General features: G+C 37.5%; 1 protein-coding gene across 1 annotated transcript; it reads left to right on the top strand.

Moving 5' to 3' along the window:
• The first annotated feature begins 6,190 nt into the window (after nt 1-6,190).
• LOC107798321 (calcium uniporter protein 4, mitochondrial-like) lies at nt 6,191-7,924 on the top strand. The gene is made up of 2 exons (XM_016621302.2): nt 6,191-6,908; nt 7,338-7,924. Exons 1-2 carry the CDS (start codon nt 6,315-6,317, stop codon nt 7,797-7,799), a joined length of 1,056 nt encoding a protein of 351 aa, XP_016476788.1. The 5' UTR covers nt 6,191-6,314; the 3' UTR covers nt 7,800-7,924.
• The last annotated feature ends 10,284 nt before the right edge of the window (nt 7,925-18,208 follow it).

Below are 18,208 nucleotides of genomic sequence, written 5' to 3' on the forward strand. Positions count from 1 at the left end.
TTCATTCCATAACATCTATATAGCTCGGAATCACACCTACAAGGCATAAAACACATAATTAGTGCAAAACACTAGCGATTAAAGCGCAAACTCAACTAAAGTGCAGTAAATTAGAGTGTAATAATCAACTAAAACACGTAATTATAGCCTATAATCAATACCCCACACTTAAACCATTGCTCGTCCTCGAGTAATCAAACTACACTTTATATAGACACGACCTTTTTAAAGCAATTTTCCTAACTCATCACACCAAGAATATTTAAAATAGACTAAGCACAAAAGCGTAACATCTTCACCTCAAGTTTATACCTTCTTATACTTCATACCAAACGACCCCTAAAAAGTAATATTACATTGTCAATGTATGGCTTAAATCCTTTTTTTTTTTTTGTTTGGATCGAATGTGGGCAGTGGCACGTACCGATCTTATTATTTTGGTTGGAGATAGAATCATATTCTTGTTAAACATTGGATAATAAGTTAACTCCAAATCTGAAAGAAATGCGTGTAATTGCATTTCCAAATCGTGAAGGTTCCCTAAAGAATTCTCTGGACAAAGTAATAGTACTGAAGAAATTCATATTAATCGCACGTTCTATATTAATTCGAGTCGGATCTAGAGACGATCCCCTCTCTCTCTATATATATAGTGGCGAAACCGAGAATTTTTTTAAGTGATGTTCAAACTTGAAAGAAGCGAAAAAATTCTCCGGCAAAAAGTGTTCAATATATATTATATACCTATAAAACCCTAATATGTTACATATATACTCAATGCTATTTTCCGACGAAGGGTGGTCAAGCGACCGCCCTTTCAGACATATGGCTTCGCCCATGTATGTGTGTGTATATAGATTGAAAATAGCTAATTTAAATTATTTGGCGCTCTGAATACTTGATTGAACAAAATATTGGTGCTCCGTCGCGTTAAAAACTTAAAATCCGGGGTCCAACTCTAATCGGATCCATTTCATCTTTAATTTCCATACATCAGCAAATTAGAAAAGATTTGTCCGCCTTGAAGAATGATTTGATCTTAAAGCATATATGATGCTTATTCCATTTATTTGTTTATTTATTCATTTTGGTTCTTTGGCGGCAGAAACTCAAGTGTCAAAAATCATGTGCTAAACAATAACTGAATTGAGTGAATTCCAGCACTGTTACAACATGAAAGTGTATATTTTTCTTGTCTTCATTTTGCTGCAATTATATTGTAAGTTGAGTGGTAATTAATCCGAGTATATAATGTAATTCATCTGCTTCTTTTTTGTTATTGTGTCAGGGTTTCTAGTCAACTTTTTATATATATTTTTAAGAAAGAATTACAAGAAAATACGTATTACTTCACGTCATAATAAAAAATGGCACATATTTTTAAGTTTTACCTGACCTAGCCCACATTGTACATGTTTTGAAGAGAAATTTTCATAAAGCACTATCTTTTAGTGGTAATTAGCTATCTATAGATACAATTTGTTATATTACGGATTGTAGATACGTTTTATGTTGTTATAAGATGTATTAGATGTATTTAAGCTATTGTATTCATGAATACAGTAGCAAAAATAGGCATGAATCAGGGAAGTCCAGCTAATCAGTTGTTGTATTCGAGTGTATTCGACTGTATTCATGGAGTGAAACCTGGGATTACAGCTAGACATATTATTGTATTCAACTGTATTCACGGCGTGAAACAGGGGATTACACTGTTTTTAAACGGAAAGTGAATCAATTAACATAATAGACTCCTAATATAACTCAACAAACTCAATTATAACACACAAATTTGGTATTTCCTTGTGTAAAAAAGATTCTCGACCGAAAAATACCCCAAAAATATAGCAATCTTTAGAGAAATTATATAATACACCTGAATACATAAATTATATTAATTAAAAAAATATATGAATACATTCATGGCATATAGCGAGACAGTGACTACAATGAAATACATAGAATACAGCGAGATATATTGAAATACAATATAAAAAAGACAGTGAATACAATGAAATACATGAAATACAGCGAGATACATTGTATTACAATGAAAAAAGAGACAATGAATACAATGAAATACATGAAAATACAGCGTGATACATTGAAAATACATTGAAACGGAGAGGAGATTTGTGGGTATGATTGAGTCAAGTCCCATTGCTTTTGGACCTAGACTGCTGTTTGAAACGGCGTTGCAATGTAAACTTTACGAATCTTGTACTAGCTATTTGTGTTGGTCGTTAATTGGGTTCTTGCCCTGTTTTGGTGTTTGTTATGTCCAGGCGTGTGAAAGGGGTTTTTTGGGGTGGGAAGCGGCTAATTGTTGTGGATGGAGACGGGGTGTTCTGGCCGCTGGTGTTGTTGGTGGAAGAGGGTGGACGACTGGAGGCTTGGGAGTGAAAAGGAGAAGGAGTTTGGGTGGCTCAGGCTTAGAGGTTCTGGGGGGTCGCTGGCTCTTGGATTTTTCGGCGACTGATAGCTGGCGGCGGTGAGCAGATGGTGGACTGGCGGGTGCTGCTTAGGGGCGTTGGATGTTGCTGGTTTTTGGGGTTCTCATGGTCTAAAGTGTGTGGAAGAAATAGAAGGGGTCGTTGGTTGTGAGATCGGCGAGCGGAGCCCTCAGTCGTGTTTTCAGGAAATAGGGGAAGAGAATGGCATGTATCAAAATAGAGAGAGAAAGAAAATAAGGTAACTGAATAGCATATTTAGTGGCTTATAGGTAGAAGGTAACCAAAATATATTTTGCTATAAACATTAAAAGGTATCTATAGAATATAATTTTTTTAAATGGTATTTATTTAAAATAAATAAGGTGTTAACTTTCGCTATATGAGGTAAAAATTCCTATTTTGAAAGCACTAGCAAATTCAAAATCTGTGTTCTTACAATCATTGCTTCTAAAAGCTATGGAGTTAATCATGTGTTCTCACAATTATTGCTTTCACGCTTTCTTCTTCTCACATCTTCTACATATGCTTCAAGGGGGCGTGTATTTTCTGCTTCTCCTCTTGTGCCACCTGGTTGCATTGTAAAAAATTGAAGAGTAGAAGTCCACCATAGAAGACCATTAAAAGCTTTACTTTCGAAAATGGGTTTTTTTAAATTTGTTAGTTGTTTGGATTGGGTGTTGTTCCAATTGATTGAAAATATCAAAAGGAGTTTAAAATTTAAATTTGGAGTAGATTTGAGCAAGATTTGAGTTAGATTTCAGAAAAGACGCACGGAAGAAGACGAAGCCAGTTTTTTGTATAATCTTGTATAATGGTGTATATGAGTGTAGAAACACACCTTATACACTATTATACACCTTTATACAAGAGTCTGTAGACGAATTTCTTACACGATTTTCAGTTGCAATTCTTATTCAAAACCAGTCCAAATCTCCATTAAATGACTTCAAATTTTATATACAACCTCCTTATACTATTTCTAGTAAGTATAAATAACACCCACTTCAAATTTTCCACAAAATCAAATTCAGAATTTAAACTCACATATTTATGCTTGTTAAAAATCTAATTTTCACCATCCAAATAAATTTGGTTTGATTCAAAAATTAATTTAAAAGCTTGAAGAATCTTTTTTAAAAATTAAATAGTAATTTTGAGAACCTATTGAAGTTGGATGTTGAATTTTTGCCTATTATTTTGGACTAATTGATTGTAAATTAAAAAATGGACTATAAAATTAAAAAGTAGGGAACCCGATTATTCTAATATAAAATTACTTTTTTAATCGGTATCTGATACTTGCAGTGGAACCCCGACTCCTTTGAAAACCTTCCACACACCTAATTTACTTGTCCCATTTTGGGGGGTTAAAACCTAGCAAATTTACTTTCCCCTTTCTTTTTTTTTTCTTTTGTTTTTTTTTCTTGGGGGGGGGGGGGGTGGGGGGATAAAACCTAGCTGATTTACTTATTGTCCTATCTTTTTGGAGTTAAAACCTAACTAATTTATTTGTCACTGCGTCTGATCTGAACACTTGAAATTTGAAGGTTTTATTCTAATAATGAACGAGGATGAACGTACATGCTATAATATTTTAAACTACAATATTATTTTTACATTACCATTATATGTGACAATGTTTTATATATTTTGCGTTGCGTTAAAACAACATAGTATATATCACATTAGATTTTGAAGCGATTTGAAACAATTCAGTTATGTTTACTCACTATCCCATATTATCAAATTAAAAGAAGAAATTAAGGATGAATAACTAGTAGTACTACCATTGGTCCTTTTTAAACATTAAAACATTTGTCACTATTGTACTTCCAGCTTGACGGCTGTATGCATGCAACGGCCACGAGGAAGTCAATTTTGGTTTTTCTCTGAACGTCATTTATACATCAACACGAAACACTATTTTTAGAAAGCAAAAAGTTAAAATTATTATTTTTCGAAAATATCCAAGATTAGTTACAACTTCCTATATTTTAGTTTCGATCTTCCCGTGCCCTACTACTTTGTTTCCACGAAATAGAATCAGATGAATAATTTCAGTAGCAGCTTGTTTGGATGGTGGTTACCTATAGTATTGTATCGTATTGTTATTTTAAATATAATATTTATAGTGATAGTTATTTAAATATTATTGTATCATATTATTAAATATGTCACTAAGTGACGATGAAAATTATCAGTTTATTTAACGATCAATTTGGTGTGATCGCGTCATTACCTTATCTTTTTCCTCTCATCTTGCCTTTCCTTATTACTAAATATCATATTTTATTCTTTATCCTATCTTTTTATATTATGATTCTACCTTGTACCCTATTTTTTTTGTAATATTATAATTTTATTTTCCATACTGCTATTGCATAATATCATAAAACGACAGCACAATACATCTATCCAAATATTGTATTCGTCCAAATAATTCAATACAATATGATACATTATGAAACGATATGTAACAATGATCCAATCAACTTGCAAGATACTCCAATTATTATTTTCTCGATCACAATTTATGTGCTACGTTTTGCTTTTGGAGATTCAAACTTCTTAATTTTGACTATGCATTTAGACATAGATTATTTTTTTTACTGCGTAAAAGTACAATAAGTTACAATAATAAATAACTTAAATTATTTAAAAGACATGAAAAATTTACAATAAAAGAATAATTCGTTGACTCTCAAAATCCCAACAACTCCATATATATTAGGATGGAGGGAGTAATATTTAATGGAATACTATGTGAGTTTAGTTTTCAAAGATGTTCTAACTAGAGTAACAATTTCCATAGTGTCCAATTATGGATTTTACTTTCTTTTTTTTTGGGTACGGTAGACTCGGTAATTAATATGAGGAAATGTTAAACAACACTTGTATGCCTTAACATGTTTGGCTCAAGAAAAGGCATGAGTGCATGCAGCCCACACGTAGTGGATGTTGATGGAAAATAAGCAAACAAAAGTTTGGCCGTGACTCACGCTATGCGTAATTTTGATAATTATAGGTTATTTTAAATATAAAGTTTAGTTAGTAGTCTTTTTGTAAAAAAAAATTTACTAGTACTATTTAAGGAACACAATCTTTCTTATTGCAACTTTTTGAAGACTGATTCAGTACATTATTTTTACTTTTATCATCTTAATTTGATTTTCAAAAAATGAATAAAATCAATTCTCAAAACTCACTATAAAATGGCAGCCCGATGCACGGGTATATGGAAGGGCCGGACCACAATGGTCAACTATATTTCTGCTTCTCCTGTATTTCTGTAAGATACTATTTTCACGACTCGAATCCGTAACTTCCTGAACACATGACAGTTTTACTAGTTTTCAAACTTACCATAAGGTTAAATAATAGACGCACCAAATCAAGTCATTTTTTTTTATTGGATAGAGATTATTACACTTGTTTAAGGTTTATAAAATAATATTATGCGTATCTATTTTCTTTTTGGATTTAAGCTATATGTAATGATAATATAATAATTTGATGAATTTTTAATATGCAATAATAGGTTATACTATTTTTATCCGAAGACCAATTAATGCTTATCAAAATATCCACACTCATTACCTTATATATAAATATCTTGATTGTATAATTTTTTTACACTCTCAATATATAGAAGGAAAAAAAATTTACACCATTATTCCATTTAATTATAGAAGGAAAACTTTAATCAAGGAAAAAGAAAATAATCTCCATTTAAATATTCTAGAAATATTCTGTGTCTTCTTCCAACTTAAGACACTATATAAATCCCATCCTTTACTTCCACTCAACACCATCACAAGTTTTCCGTTTCTTCCCACTCTTCACTCCTCAAAACACATCAAAATGGCGCTTCGTCGGGCTTTAGCGAAACGCCTAAACATTACCCTGAAAAGGGACCCACTTCCATCGGTAACGGGTCTAGATCATTCTCATACTCATTCTACACCAATCAAAACCAGCAAAATATCGCCAGTTCCGGCGAAGTCGCCGGACTCTATTGACTCCGCCTTATTCCGCCGGTTCCTCCAAAAAAGAGAAATCAACCATGCAGCTAGACTGCCGGAATTTTTATCAATTCCTATGGGAGATAAATTGAGAGAAAAATTGAGGTCTATGAATGTTACCGGAGATAGGATTAGATTTGACGGACTAGCTCCACCGGCTCCGGCGGCTGAGACAGCGGATTTTCCGGTGGAGACGACGATGGGAAGAATAGCGGTGAATGATGCTAGAAAAATTTTGAGGTTTTCACAGTTGGAGAAAGTGAGATCGAGACTTAGAGAGATACCGATGAACTCCATTTCCTACTCTAAATTCCTTGAGATTTGTAGTGAGGTTTGTAGCAACAGAGAACAGGGTTTGGAGTTTGCAAAGAAATTGGACGAGTCAGGCAGCGTCATCGTTTTTGGTGACGTCGTTTTGCTCCGTCCACATCAGGTAAAAGTTCTATACTTTCTTTATTTTGTGTCTTTATTAAATATTATATTACTATCATTTATTATTAGAAAGTCAAGCAGTTTATTGGATTATATTTTCTGATATATATGTATCAATCACATGTCCGTAAGGGTTGGCTGAGTGGTTGGGTGAGTAATATCCCATATAAGAGTACGGTTTACATTTCCAATGTGGCTTACGAGCTATTATACAATGAGCAGGCTACACCTGAAGGGTAGCAGTTCAGAAAAAATAAATAATAACAAGATATCCAGTCTAATTTCACGATGTGAGGTTTAAACTTTATCCTTACTTGGTAAAGGTAGAGACAGTTTGCGATAGAAAAAAAATTATATATATATGGGCAATTGTTTTAAAATTTTAAGTATACAAATCAATTAATCTTGTGATGTGCTTGATGTGTTACAGGTGGCAAAATCAATGGACAAAATAATATCAGAATCCATAGCATCCCCAAACGACCCAAGGAGAAAAGAACTTGAAAATATGGAAAAGCAAAAGGTCTTAATTGATCAAAAAGCCCAATCACTAGTCAAAGGCGAACTTTACTGTGGGCTGGGCTTTCTAGTTATTCAAACACTGGGCTTTATGAGGCTAACGTTTTGGGAGCTGAGTTGGGATGTAATGGAGCCCATTTGCTTCTTTGTTACCTCATTTCACTTTGCCCTTGCTTATGGATTCTTCCTAAAAACATCAAAAGAGCCAACTTTTGAAGGGTTTTTCCAAAGACGTTTCAAAGTGAAGCAAAAGAAGCTAATGAAGATTCATAATTTCGATCTTGAAAAGTATAATAAGCTTCGAGAAGCATTTTATCCAACTTATTATAACCAACCATATTATGGTTTCTCGTCGAGTTCGATCATGCAATAAGTCTAGTTTTTTGTACTATGCATGGTTAAGTATGTATATAGTTGATTTTCTTGAAAAAATGGAGGGCAGGTAGAAGATGACATGATGATGATGATGATGAAAATTTCGTGATGTTGGATGTTAAATGTTATGTTTCCTCGAGTATGGAATGAGAAACTTAGAATTTAGATTATCAAAATTGACATCAATGCGATCTCTTTTAAATTACGATAGTATTCGCACATAATCTCTTAAACTTTCTTCTAATCTTGCAATTTATTGGAATGTAGTCACTTTCCAAACTCATCGCACATATTATTCGCTTTGGCCGAACAAACCTCACGGATTTATCTATTGGGCTAACGCTATCATCAAGCCTAAAAGTGTGTGTACTATTTGAACTAAAACTTTTCACTCTCCTTAAAAGCCTGTCAATCCAACTTAACCCGTACCTAAAAGCCAGTAAGTCCTACTCAATCTCAACCCGGCCTCATCGGCCGGCCCTCCGTCGTCATCACAAATACTTCACAAATGCTTTACCAATTAAGTTTGAGTGATTTCAGAATTTTCAATTTATCAAATAATTTGACTTTTACTTTGAAAAAAAAATAAGATGTAACATACTTTTGTGTTCATCATTGTGATCCCATCTTTTTTCCTTGTTAAAAATACAAATACCAAAAAAAATATCTCTCTCTGCTCTAACTAATTCCCTCGCCACTTTGATCCCTCACGGATGCACTCTTTATTTTCTTTTACACGTTTGTTCCCCATTCTTTCCTCTCTTGTCTTTTTACACCCTCGTCTTTTCCTTATGTCTTCTTTCATAACAAATTCCACACATCACGACACTCGAAGAAATTAAGAAACATCCACAGGTCCATATCTCTCCCCCTTTTCTTTCTTAATGATTTGAAGAAATAATTTAAATAGCACCACATCCAATTGTTTAAAGTAAAAGTAGCCAGTCGGCATATAAACAACTGGAAATGACTCGGTAATGTTGTTTAAAATATATCTACAGTTATAATGTATTTAAAGATTAGTCAATTTCGCTCAAACTTCAGGACACGACGCCGTAGAGTTTAAACCTCAAAATTCAAACTTCAGGACATCGTGTCATAAAGTTCGAAAATTGTTATTTGAAGTTCGAATCCTGTGTCCTAAACTTTAAATTAGTAGCTCAAAATTTCCAAATTCAGAATATTTAGTTCTGAAGCTTGGGTGAATTGGCTAATTTTACATACATTATAAATTGTGAATATATTTTAAATAATGAGTTTAAAAGTGGCTATTGTTGCACTTCGCCCTATAAAGTATGAACAATATATAATTCATGGCGAATAACTATAGATAACCAGCTTGTATTCTATGTTAACCGATTAAAAAAAGTAAACCATGAATCCGACCGACTATTTACGTAAAGATCTATATTGATTTATCTAAATATTCTCGAACTTCTTCACCAAGAAAATTTCACCACCCCACCTCCCTCTAAAACACTCTCCAACCAGCAAACGAGCTGAAAAAAGGCATAAATAGAGAATCATTTTCATTGTTGTTACCGTGAAAATGGTAATAACAATTAAATTTGATTATGGGACTCTAAAAATATGTGATATATTTTTATGCTAGTTGTTAAGAAGTTGGTGCTAAGTATGTGAGACTTAGAAACGAAATGAGAGTTAAGGATAAGGTGATAACCGAACCGATAAGTTAACAATCGGGGCCTCGAGCTCGTCGATTCGGGGCCTCGAGGTCGATTCCGGAGCTCAGCTGTGAACTATCGAAGGTGGTCGAAGTATGGCTAATAGTTATAATAAAATAAACGAAGGCTCTTTATGGCCAATGATAAGCAATAAATGATGAACAATAATGAAGATAATGAATGGAAGCAATATTATCAAGAGAATGTGTTAGAGAGCAAAGAGAATGTTCTTGTATATTTCATGTGGAGTAACTGAAGCAATAGAGGTTTACAAAATGACAAGTATCCCCTTTATATAGGAGGGGAGTCCCAACATAATATAGAAATGCATTAATTACAAAGATATGGGGATGGGACAGCTAGATGACACCCCAATTCAGGGTTAGGGTAGTCTATTAAACTCTGTCAGCCCTAGATGTGTACCTTGGGAACTCCCCATTTCTACCATAACCGTGGTCAACATTATCCCAAAGTCGGGCGTCGACGAACCTTGAGGGAGGAAACTCGACTATAGCCTTGTAGCCTCGATGATGAGAAATTGGACCCTCCGATTTCACCATATACAGATAGTCCCCACGTTTCTTAGAGAGGAGCGACAAGAAATGAATTTAACATCCGACCTTTCGAACTTCCCGCGATGATGTCATGCCGATGATGCAAGCCTCGGTGATAACCGAAATGTCCCGTTGTTTCACTTCTCCAGGGTCATTCAATGCATTACGGTTTCTCATTCTTCAAAGCTATAATGTCGTCGCCGGTTCAGCTCCCAAGGACACATTAAATGTGCCTGTCGTTATGTCTTTCGAGGGCAATAATGGCGTCGTCAGTTACGCTGCCTCCCTTTTTATAAATGGGAGCCTCCTAGGATCAACCTTTCACCCAAATGTCTTCCCATATCTATCCATCCCTTTCTTCTCGCCATCTTTATCCATTGTCGTTCACCATGTTTAAGGCCCATGGCCTCAAGATCATACGATGGCGTTTCTATTAGTCGTGCCACGGCCTATCTCCCGGACTTTCTTTTGTCGAGCGAGACTATACCGTTTTTTTGTTGTTGTTATTGTTGTTGTCGTCGTTGGCTCGGGACGATGAAGTAGGGGGCTGATTTCTCCTGGCTCGGGGGAAATATTTGGACTCTATACCGTTGCTCAGGGGGGTGTTCGGACTCTACACCGCTGCTCACCTCCCCCAACTACCTGGTGCGACACCTCACTCCATTTGATTTCCATGGAGTGAGGTGGTACTATCTACTAACTGTTGCATCCTGCACCGGGTAACACCTCAAGAAGTGGCTTCGCAATAGTAGTGCTGGCAAAATCCATACTAGCTAGATTTTTCACCCAGCCACTTCTTTGTTCCTTTCTGCCTTTTCCGTGTCACTTTGCTCTTCTCCATCGCTTTCCTCTTCTTCATCTTCCCTTTTGAAGATTCCATTCTGGAGGATCGAGATAAGACTCCCGAGGAGGTGGTGTTTGAAGATGTTGCTGCCGAGGATGAACCTTTGAGAATAGCTTAGGCTTTTGTCTTTCGCTACGTGTGTACTTTTTCTCTTCTTTGTTTCTATAAGGACCCCTTGTGGGCTTTTGTAATCATATGTAACGACCCCTCGTGGGTTTTTGTAATCAATTTTTTATGAATGTGATGATGTTTCTTCAGTTTTGTCTTTGATGTTTGCTATATTCCCTTTTATTTGCGTTTATGGAGACTCTTAATGCATGATTCTATCGGCTGCTGCCAATATCGAGCCCAAATGTGAGTATTTTTCCTGACCTTTGATTGATTAATACTGTCACGCCCCAATCACGGGAGGCGCGACCGGTGCTCAATCGAGTGAACCCAACTGAGCAAGCCTTATCAAATACTTTCTACTCATCTCAATATGAATAAGGAAGCCATGCTTTCATTTATTTAGACAATAGGAAAGATAGTACATTCAACACGGTTAGCTCATTTTATATCATAACCTTAAACCGTAGTTAAGTTTTCAAGATTCCATATAATTACACTTTAGAGAAGCGGGAGCTAGAATTACAACATAGTTCGTAGACCCATCCAACACCCGTACATAACCCACACATATGTCTACATAGTCTCTAAAGATGCAAAAGACAAGTATGACAATGCCGGCGACAAGGCCCCGGATATGCCTCAAAAGTGGATATCTATAGCAAAAGATGTACAACATAACCCCCTTGAAGGAAAAAGGGGCTCACCAAGACTTTAAGAGGAGGATGCTCCATTACGCGCGATTGGCACTATCCCTATGGAGACACCTACATTCATTTAAAAAAATGTAGCACCCTCGACAAAAGGGACGTTAGTACCATGGAATAGTACTAGTATGTATAACTAAACGCCATCCAGTTAGAAAGAACAACCATACAAGAGTAAAAGAAATCATAAGGACAACAAAGCTTCAAATAAACATCATATCAATAATATAAGAGGTCCGCATAGTTTTCACATAATTTCTGAAATTTTTGGTTGGGGCATTCCTTATCGTTGCATCATCATCCACATTACTACCGCTTCCTTGAGCGGAGTCCGATCACGGCCCGATCGGCTAAGCTGTCTTACCAAGACATTACTCTTATTTCATTCTCACTTTTCAGTTTAAATTATCAATACATTACCATCATGTGTGTATAACATGGCGTCCGATCACGGTCCAATCGGCTAAGCCGTCTTATCAAGACGTTACCCTTTTTCCGTTAATCATCTCACCTTAATCTTTGGATTCACATGAATTAGTTTCTCGACACTTGGGGCCACAATTACCACATTCCATAACTCACATTTCGCATTATTCCCATTTTCAACATTTATCTTGCCATTTAGGATCATAGGCACATACAAAAGCAATTTAAGTTATAAACATAGAGAGAAATTCATCTAGTTCGACATATTAATCACAATGTAACCTTGACTTGACATTTAGGTATTTAGCACATAGCTCATATTTTTCCACACATCCTCAATTTACAAAGAATAACACACTAAACACATGTAGAAGCATTTTCCACATACATTTTCACAACATCAATTTATTTGACATAACAAGTACCGCATCAATCGAATTTCGGGCTTACAACTTTTGCACGGGCACCATGGAGGCTCAATTTTTAAAAGGAGGGGGTTTTAGCCATACATACCTTGTTTAAGCTTTCCTTAAGTTACTAAGACGTTCCGGAGATTCTAGCAATCCCAATCTACTTGAGACATAACAAAATTGAACACAAATTAGGAAAGTATTCATGGTTTTAGCTCATTTGAGCATTTTATCAAATACTAGTTGAGCATCTTGATTTCAAATCTCCTTTACAAGATTTTCTTCATTCCCCAACCCAATCTTTACTTATTTATGTTCAAAAATCTTCCCACAAACCTAATTTGTACATGCATGTATACATAATACTATTACGCCCAAGAATCATACTTCAATAACCCATCTCACAATCTCTACAACACCAACACAACCTAGGTTAGACACCTATGACTTCCAATCACCATCCCATGAATTATAATACTTAATTCATACTCATATTCCCATAATATATCTATATATGTAAGTCTAAGGGTGTAGGATTTACCTTTGGAAGAAATTTTGCAAACCCTCATTTGAGTTCTTGAAGGAATTTCTTGAAGATCTATGTGTTTTATGAGTCGATTTCATCAATACTAGTGTAGGAATGATGGAGTTTCACACCAAGTTAATGGAGGTTGCTTACCTTGAAGATTGGGGGAGTTGAAGGTCTTGAGAGGGTGAAGGAAGACCCCAAAGTTCGGCCAAGATGAATGGGTAAAAATGAACCCCGAAATGAGTATATAATGTCTTGGGCACCACAGGTGGTGCTGGGCGCTGCCTATGGCGCTGATTCCAGTATCTCAAAAATTCCTGGCGCCACGGCTAGCGCCCGGCGCTACCTAGGATGCTGGCAACAGAAGGGACACAAAAACGGTCATAACTTTCTGTATACACCTCCAAATGACGAACAGTTTGATGTGTTGGAAACTAGACTCAAAGAGCTTTAATTTGATAGGTTGTTCATCGCACAATACCTTACATAAATGGAGATATGCTTGTCCAAAGTGAGGTCTTGTGAGTACTCATTTACAACTTTAGTCTATTATGAAATTTTCCAACTTGGCTTAGACCTAGGCCTCTCCTTAGACCCCAAATCACTTATAATATGACCTATACGCTTATTAACATATCCAATTGATATCCATTATATCATGAATCCTCATTTGCATGCAAGATAAAATAATTAGCCTACCTTAGCCCCACGAAATCTTAAATTACTTAGCAAAATCTTCTGGGGCTTTACATTCTCCGCCGCTTAAGATCATTCGTCCTCGAATGAGGATCAAGGTTCATTCATTAGCCATACTTATGTAACTTCATCTTTTTCACATCATGAAATATATCAGCAGCCCCGAATTTGGCTAACTCCTTAAATTTTCGAAAATTTTGCTAGAGTTTCCTTTGTAACTAGGCCTATCCACCTGTCAGAGGGCCCCAGATACATATCCTAAGAGCATATACATGTTCCATAGACATAATATAACTTGTACAACACTAACCATGGCCGCATAGGCAACATATATAACCAAATGGAATAGTTTAACATAGATCAAATCAAAAGATAAGAGTTCATAGGAACCAAATGCATAAAATCTATTACATAACTATGCAAACAAATGTGGGTAATTCTTTCTCATTTCTTCCTCGGCTTCCCAAGTGGCTTCGTCAACCTGCTGGTTCTGCCATAACACTTTTACGGAGGCAATTTCCTTATTTCTCAATTTCTGGACTTGCCTATCAAGAATGACAACTGAAATTTCTTCATAAGATAGTTCTTCATTAACCTCAATAGCTTTAATTGGCACAATAGTGGATGGATTTCCCACTACCTTCTTCAACATAGACACATGGAAGACCGGATGTACCAACGATATCTCGGGTGGCAGCTCGAGCTTGTATGCCACCTCAACAATCCTCTGAATGATTCTGTACGGTCCGACATACCTCAGACTTAATTTCCCTTTCTTCCCGAATCGCATGATGCCCTTCATGGGGGAAACCTTCAAAAATACCCAATCATCTTCTTTGAACTCCAAATCTCTACGACGAATGTCCGAATAAGACTTTTGGCGACTCTAAGCAGTTTTCAACCTCTCCTTAATAATCTTGACTTTTTTGATAGCCTGATGCACAAGGTCCGACCCTATCAATTCAAATTCTCCAACCTCGAACCACCCAATGGGAGATCTACATCTCCTAACATACAATGCCTCAAATGGTGCTATCTGGATACTAGCATGGAAGCTATTGTTGTAAGCAAATTCTATGAGTGGTAAATGGTCATCCCAACTACCTTTGAAATCAAGAGTACAAGCACGCAACATGTCCTCAAGCGTCTGAATAGTCCGTACTGCTTGCCCATCGGTTTGGGGATGGAAACTTGTGCTAAGATTTACCTGCGTACCCAAACCTTGCTAAAATTTCTTCCAAAAGTTGGCAGTGAACTGAGCCCCTTGATCTGAAATGATTGAGACTGTAGTGCCATGAAACCTGACTATTTATTTGATATACAATTGAGCATACTGTTCTGCTGTGTCGGTAGATTTAACTGGCAAGAAGTGCGTTGATTTCATGAGTCGGTCCACAATCACCCAAATTGAGTCGAACTTGCGCGGTAACCCTACCACAAAATCCATGTTGATCATCTCCCATTTCCACATTGAAATTTCTATGCTTTGATCCAATCCACCAGGTCTTTGATGTTCGGCCTTCACTTGCTGACAGTTCGGACATCTAGCCACAAAGTTCACCACATCACCTTTCATGTCATTCCACCAATAAACTTCCTTGAGATCATGATACATGTTCGTAGAACCTGGGTGCACGGAATACCTAGAAGTGTGAGCTTCTGCCATGATCCTTTCCCGAAGACCGTCAATATCTGGAACATATAGGCGGCCTTGGTACCGTTGGGTACCATCATCCATGCCAAGGGAAAAAGCTATTGTCTTGTGTTTGTGAATCCCCTCTTTCAATTGTGCTAACAATGGATCGTTGAATTGCTTCTCTTTCACTTCCGTCATAAGTGATGATTCAGCCCTATTCTACACAATCACTCATCCTTCATTAGAGTCCGCCAGGCGAACTCCCAAACTAGCCAACTGGTGAACCTCCCTGTACAACGGCCTTTGATATGCCTCTAAATGAGCCAAGCTCCCCATAGATTTTCGACTAAGAGCATCCGCTACAACATTAGCCTTTCCCCGGTGATAGAGAATATCAATGTCATAGTCCTTGAGTAACTCTAGCCATCTTCTTTGTCTCAAATTCAACTCCTTCTGCTTGAAAATATATTGAAGGCTCTTGTGGTCCGTAAATACATCCACACGCACCCCATACAAATAATGTCGCCAAATATTTAGTGCAAACACTACTACCGCAAGCTCTAGTTGCCTAGAAGCATAGGTTATAACCTTGCCGTGTTGCATTAACACACACCCAAGCCCAATCCTTGAAGCATCGCAATACACCACAAATCCCTATGTATCCTCTGGCAGGGTTAATACAGGCGTTGTAGTCAGTCTTGATTTCAATTCTTGGAAACTCCTTTCACAAGCATCGGACCATTGGAATTTAACTACTTTCTGGGTCAATTTAGTTAATGGAGAGGCAAGAGTAGAAAACCCCTCCACAAATCTCCTGTAGTACCCAGCCAAACCCAAGAAACTGCGAATCTCTGTTGGAGTGGTAGGTATGGGCCAATTCCTCACTGCTGCAATCTTTTGAGGATCAACCATAATTCCTTCCCTAGAGATGACATAACCCAATAATGCGACAAATTCAAGCCAGAATTCGCATTTCGAAAATTTTGCATACAGTTAAAGTTGCTGAAGAGTTTGTTGAAATGCCTTGAGATAGTTAGCATGATCTTCTCGACTTCGAGAATATACAAGAATATCATCAATGAATACTATCACAAAGGAGTCTAGAAAAGGCTTGAAGACTCGGTTCATAAGAACCATGAAAGCTGTCGGGGCATTGTTAGCCCAAAAGACATCACCATAAATTCAAACTGCCCATACCGAGTCCTGAAAGCTGTTTTTGGAATATCCTGTTCCCTTATCTTCAATTGATGATACCCAAACCGTAAGTCAATTTTTGAGAAACACGTAGCACCTTGCAATTGATCAAACAAGTCATTTATCCTTGGTAGAGGATATTTATTTTTGATTGTGACCTTGTTGAGTTGCCGGTAGTCAATACACATCCGTAGCGACCCATCTTTCTTCCTTACAAACAAGACCAGTGCACCCCATGGTGACACACTCGGACGGATGAAACCCTTTTCTAGAAAATCCTTCAATTGTTCCTTTAGCTCTTTCAATTCTGCCGGTGCCATTCTGTAAGGTGGAATTGATATAGGCTCCGTACCTGGCATCACATCGATCCCAAAATCAATCTCCATGTCCGGAGGAATTCCAGGGAGTTCATCTAGGAAGACATTCGGAAACTCATTCACAACTGGCATGGACTCAAGGCTAGGCGCCTCGACATTGGTGTTCGCAATCCGAACTAAATGATAGATACACTTCTTCTTGATCATCTTCGCGGCCTTAAGGTAAGAAATAAACCGACCTTTAGGCACTACATTATCTCCCTTCCACTTAACAACGGGCTCATTAGGAAATTCAAGCCTTATGGTTTTAGTCCGACAATCAAGTTTGGCAAAGCATGAATAAAGCCAATCCATTCCTATTATTACATCAAAATCGACCATCCCTAATTCAATAAGATCGGTCGTGGTATCCCTACCCCGTACCGTAACAACACAACCTCTATAAACTCGAGCAGCCATAATAGACTCACCCACCAGAGTAGACACCGAAAATGGCTCATGAAGCTGATCCGGTTCTATCCCAAATTCCATAGCAACAAAAGAGGTAACATAGGACAAGGTGGAACTGGGGTCAATAAGTGCATATACATCATGAGATTGGACAGTCAAAATACCCATAACAACATCTAGAGAAGCCTCTACAGTCTGGCGACCACTCATATCATAGAACCGGCTGGGTCCTCCTGAACTCTGCGCACCACCCCTAGCTACACCACGCCCTGCGGGTGCTGCGGTACCTCGAGCTGGAGAGGGGGCTGAGGATGTAGCAGCTGCTAGACTAGATGACTATGTTGTGCCCCTACCCGCTCTCTGGCGGGATGTATGACAATGCCTTTGAATGTGGCCCCTCATCCTGCATCCATAACATACGGGTAACTCCAAGTAGCAAACCCCTGAGTGCAACTTCCTACACTTGGGGCATGGAGACCTCTGTTGCTGCTGGGATCTCTCTCCTGACCGACCCCGCTGATAGGATCCTCTGTTGCCCTGACTGGGCCTGAAACGACTCCACTGCTACTACTGGCTAGGCCTTGATGGCGGTGCACTGGCTGAAGACTGTGCAACAGACTGGGACGACCCTGATGATCCTCCCCTGAAAGCTGATCTTCCCCCACCGAATGACTCACCCATGTTGCCTGCAGACCGGGTCTTTTTGTTACCCTCTCTCTCCATTCTATTCTTCAATTTACGATTCTCTGTAGCCTGAGCAAATGGCATCATTTTCCCATAACTCATGTCAGAATTCAATGTAGATGTAGAAGCCTCATTAATAGTTAAAGGATTGAGACCCTGAACAAACC

This window comes from Nicotiana tabacum, chromosome 16, assembly GCF_000715075.1.
Source record: "Nicotiana tabacum cultivar K326 chromosome 16, ASM71507v2, whole genome shotgun sequence".
Classification (NCBI taxonomy): Eukaryota; Viridiplantae; Streptophyta; class Magnoliopsida; order Solanales; family Solanaceae; genus Nicotiana; species Nicotiana tabacum.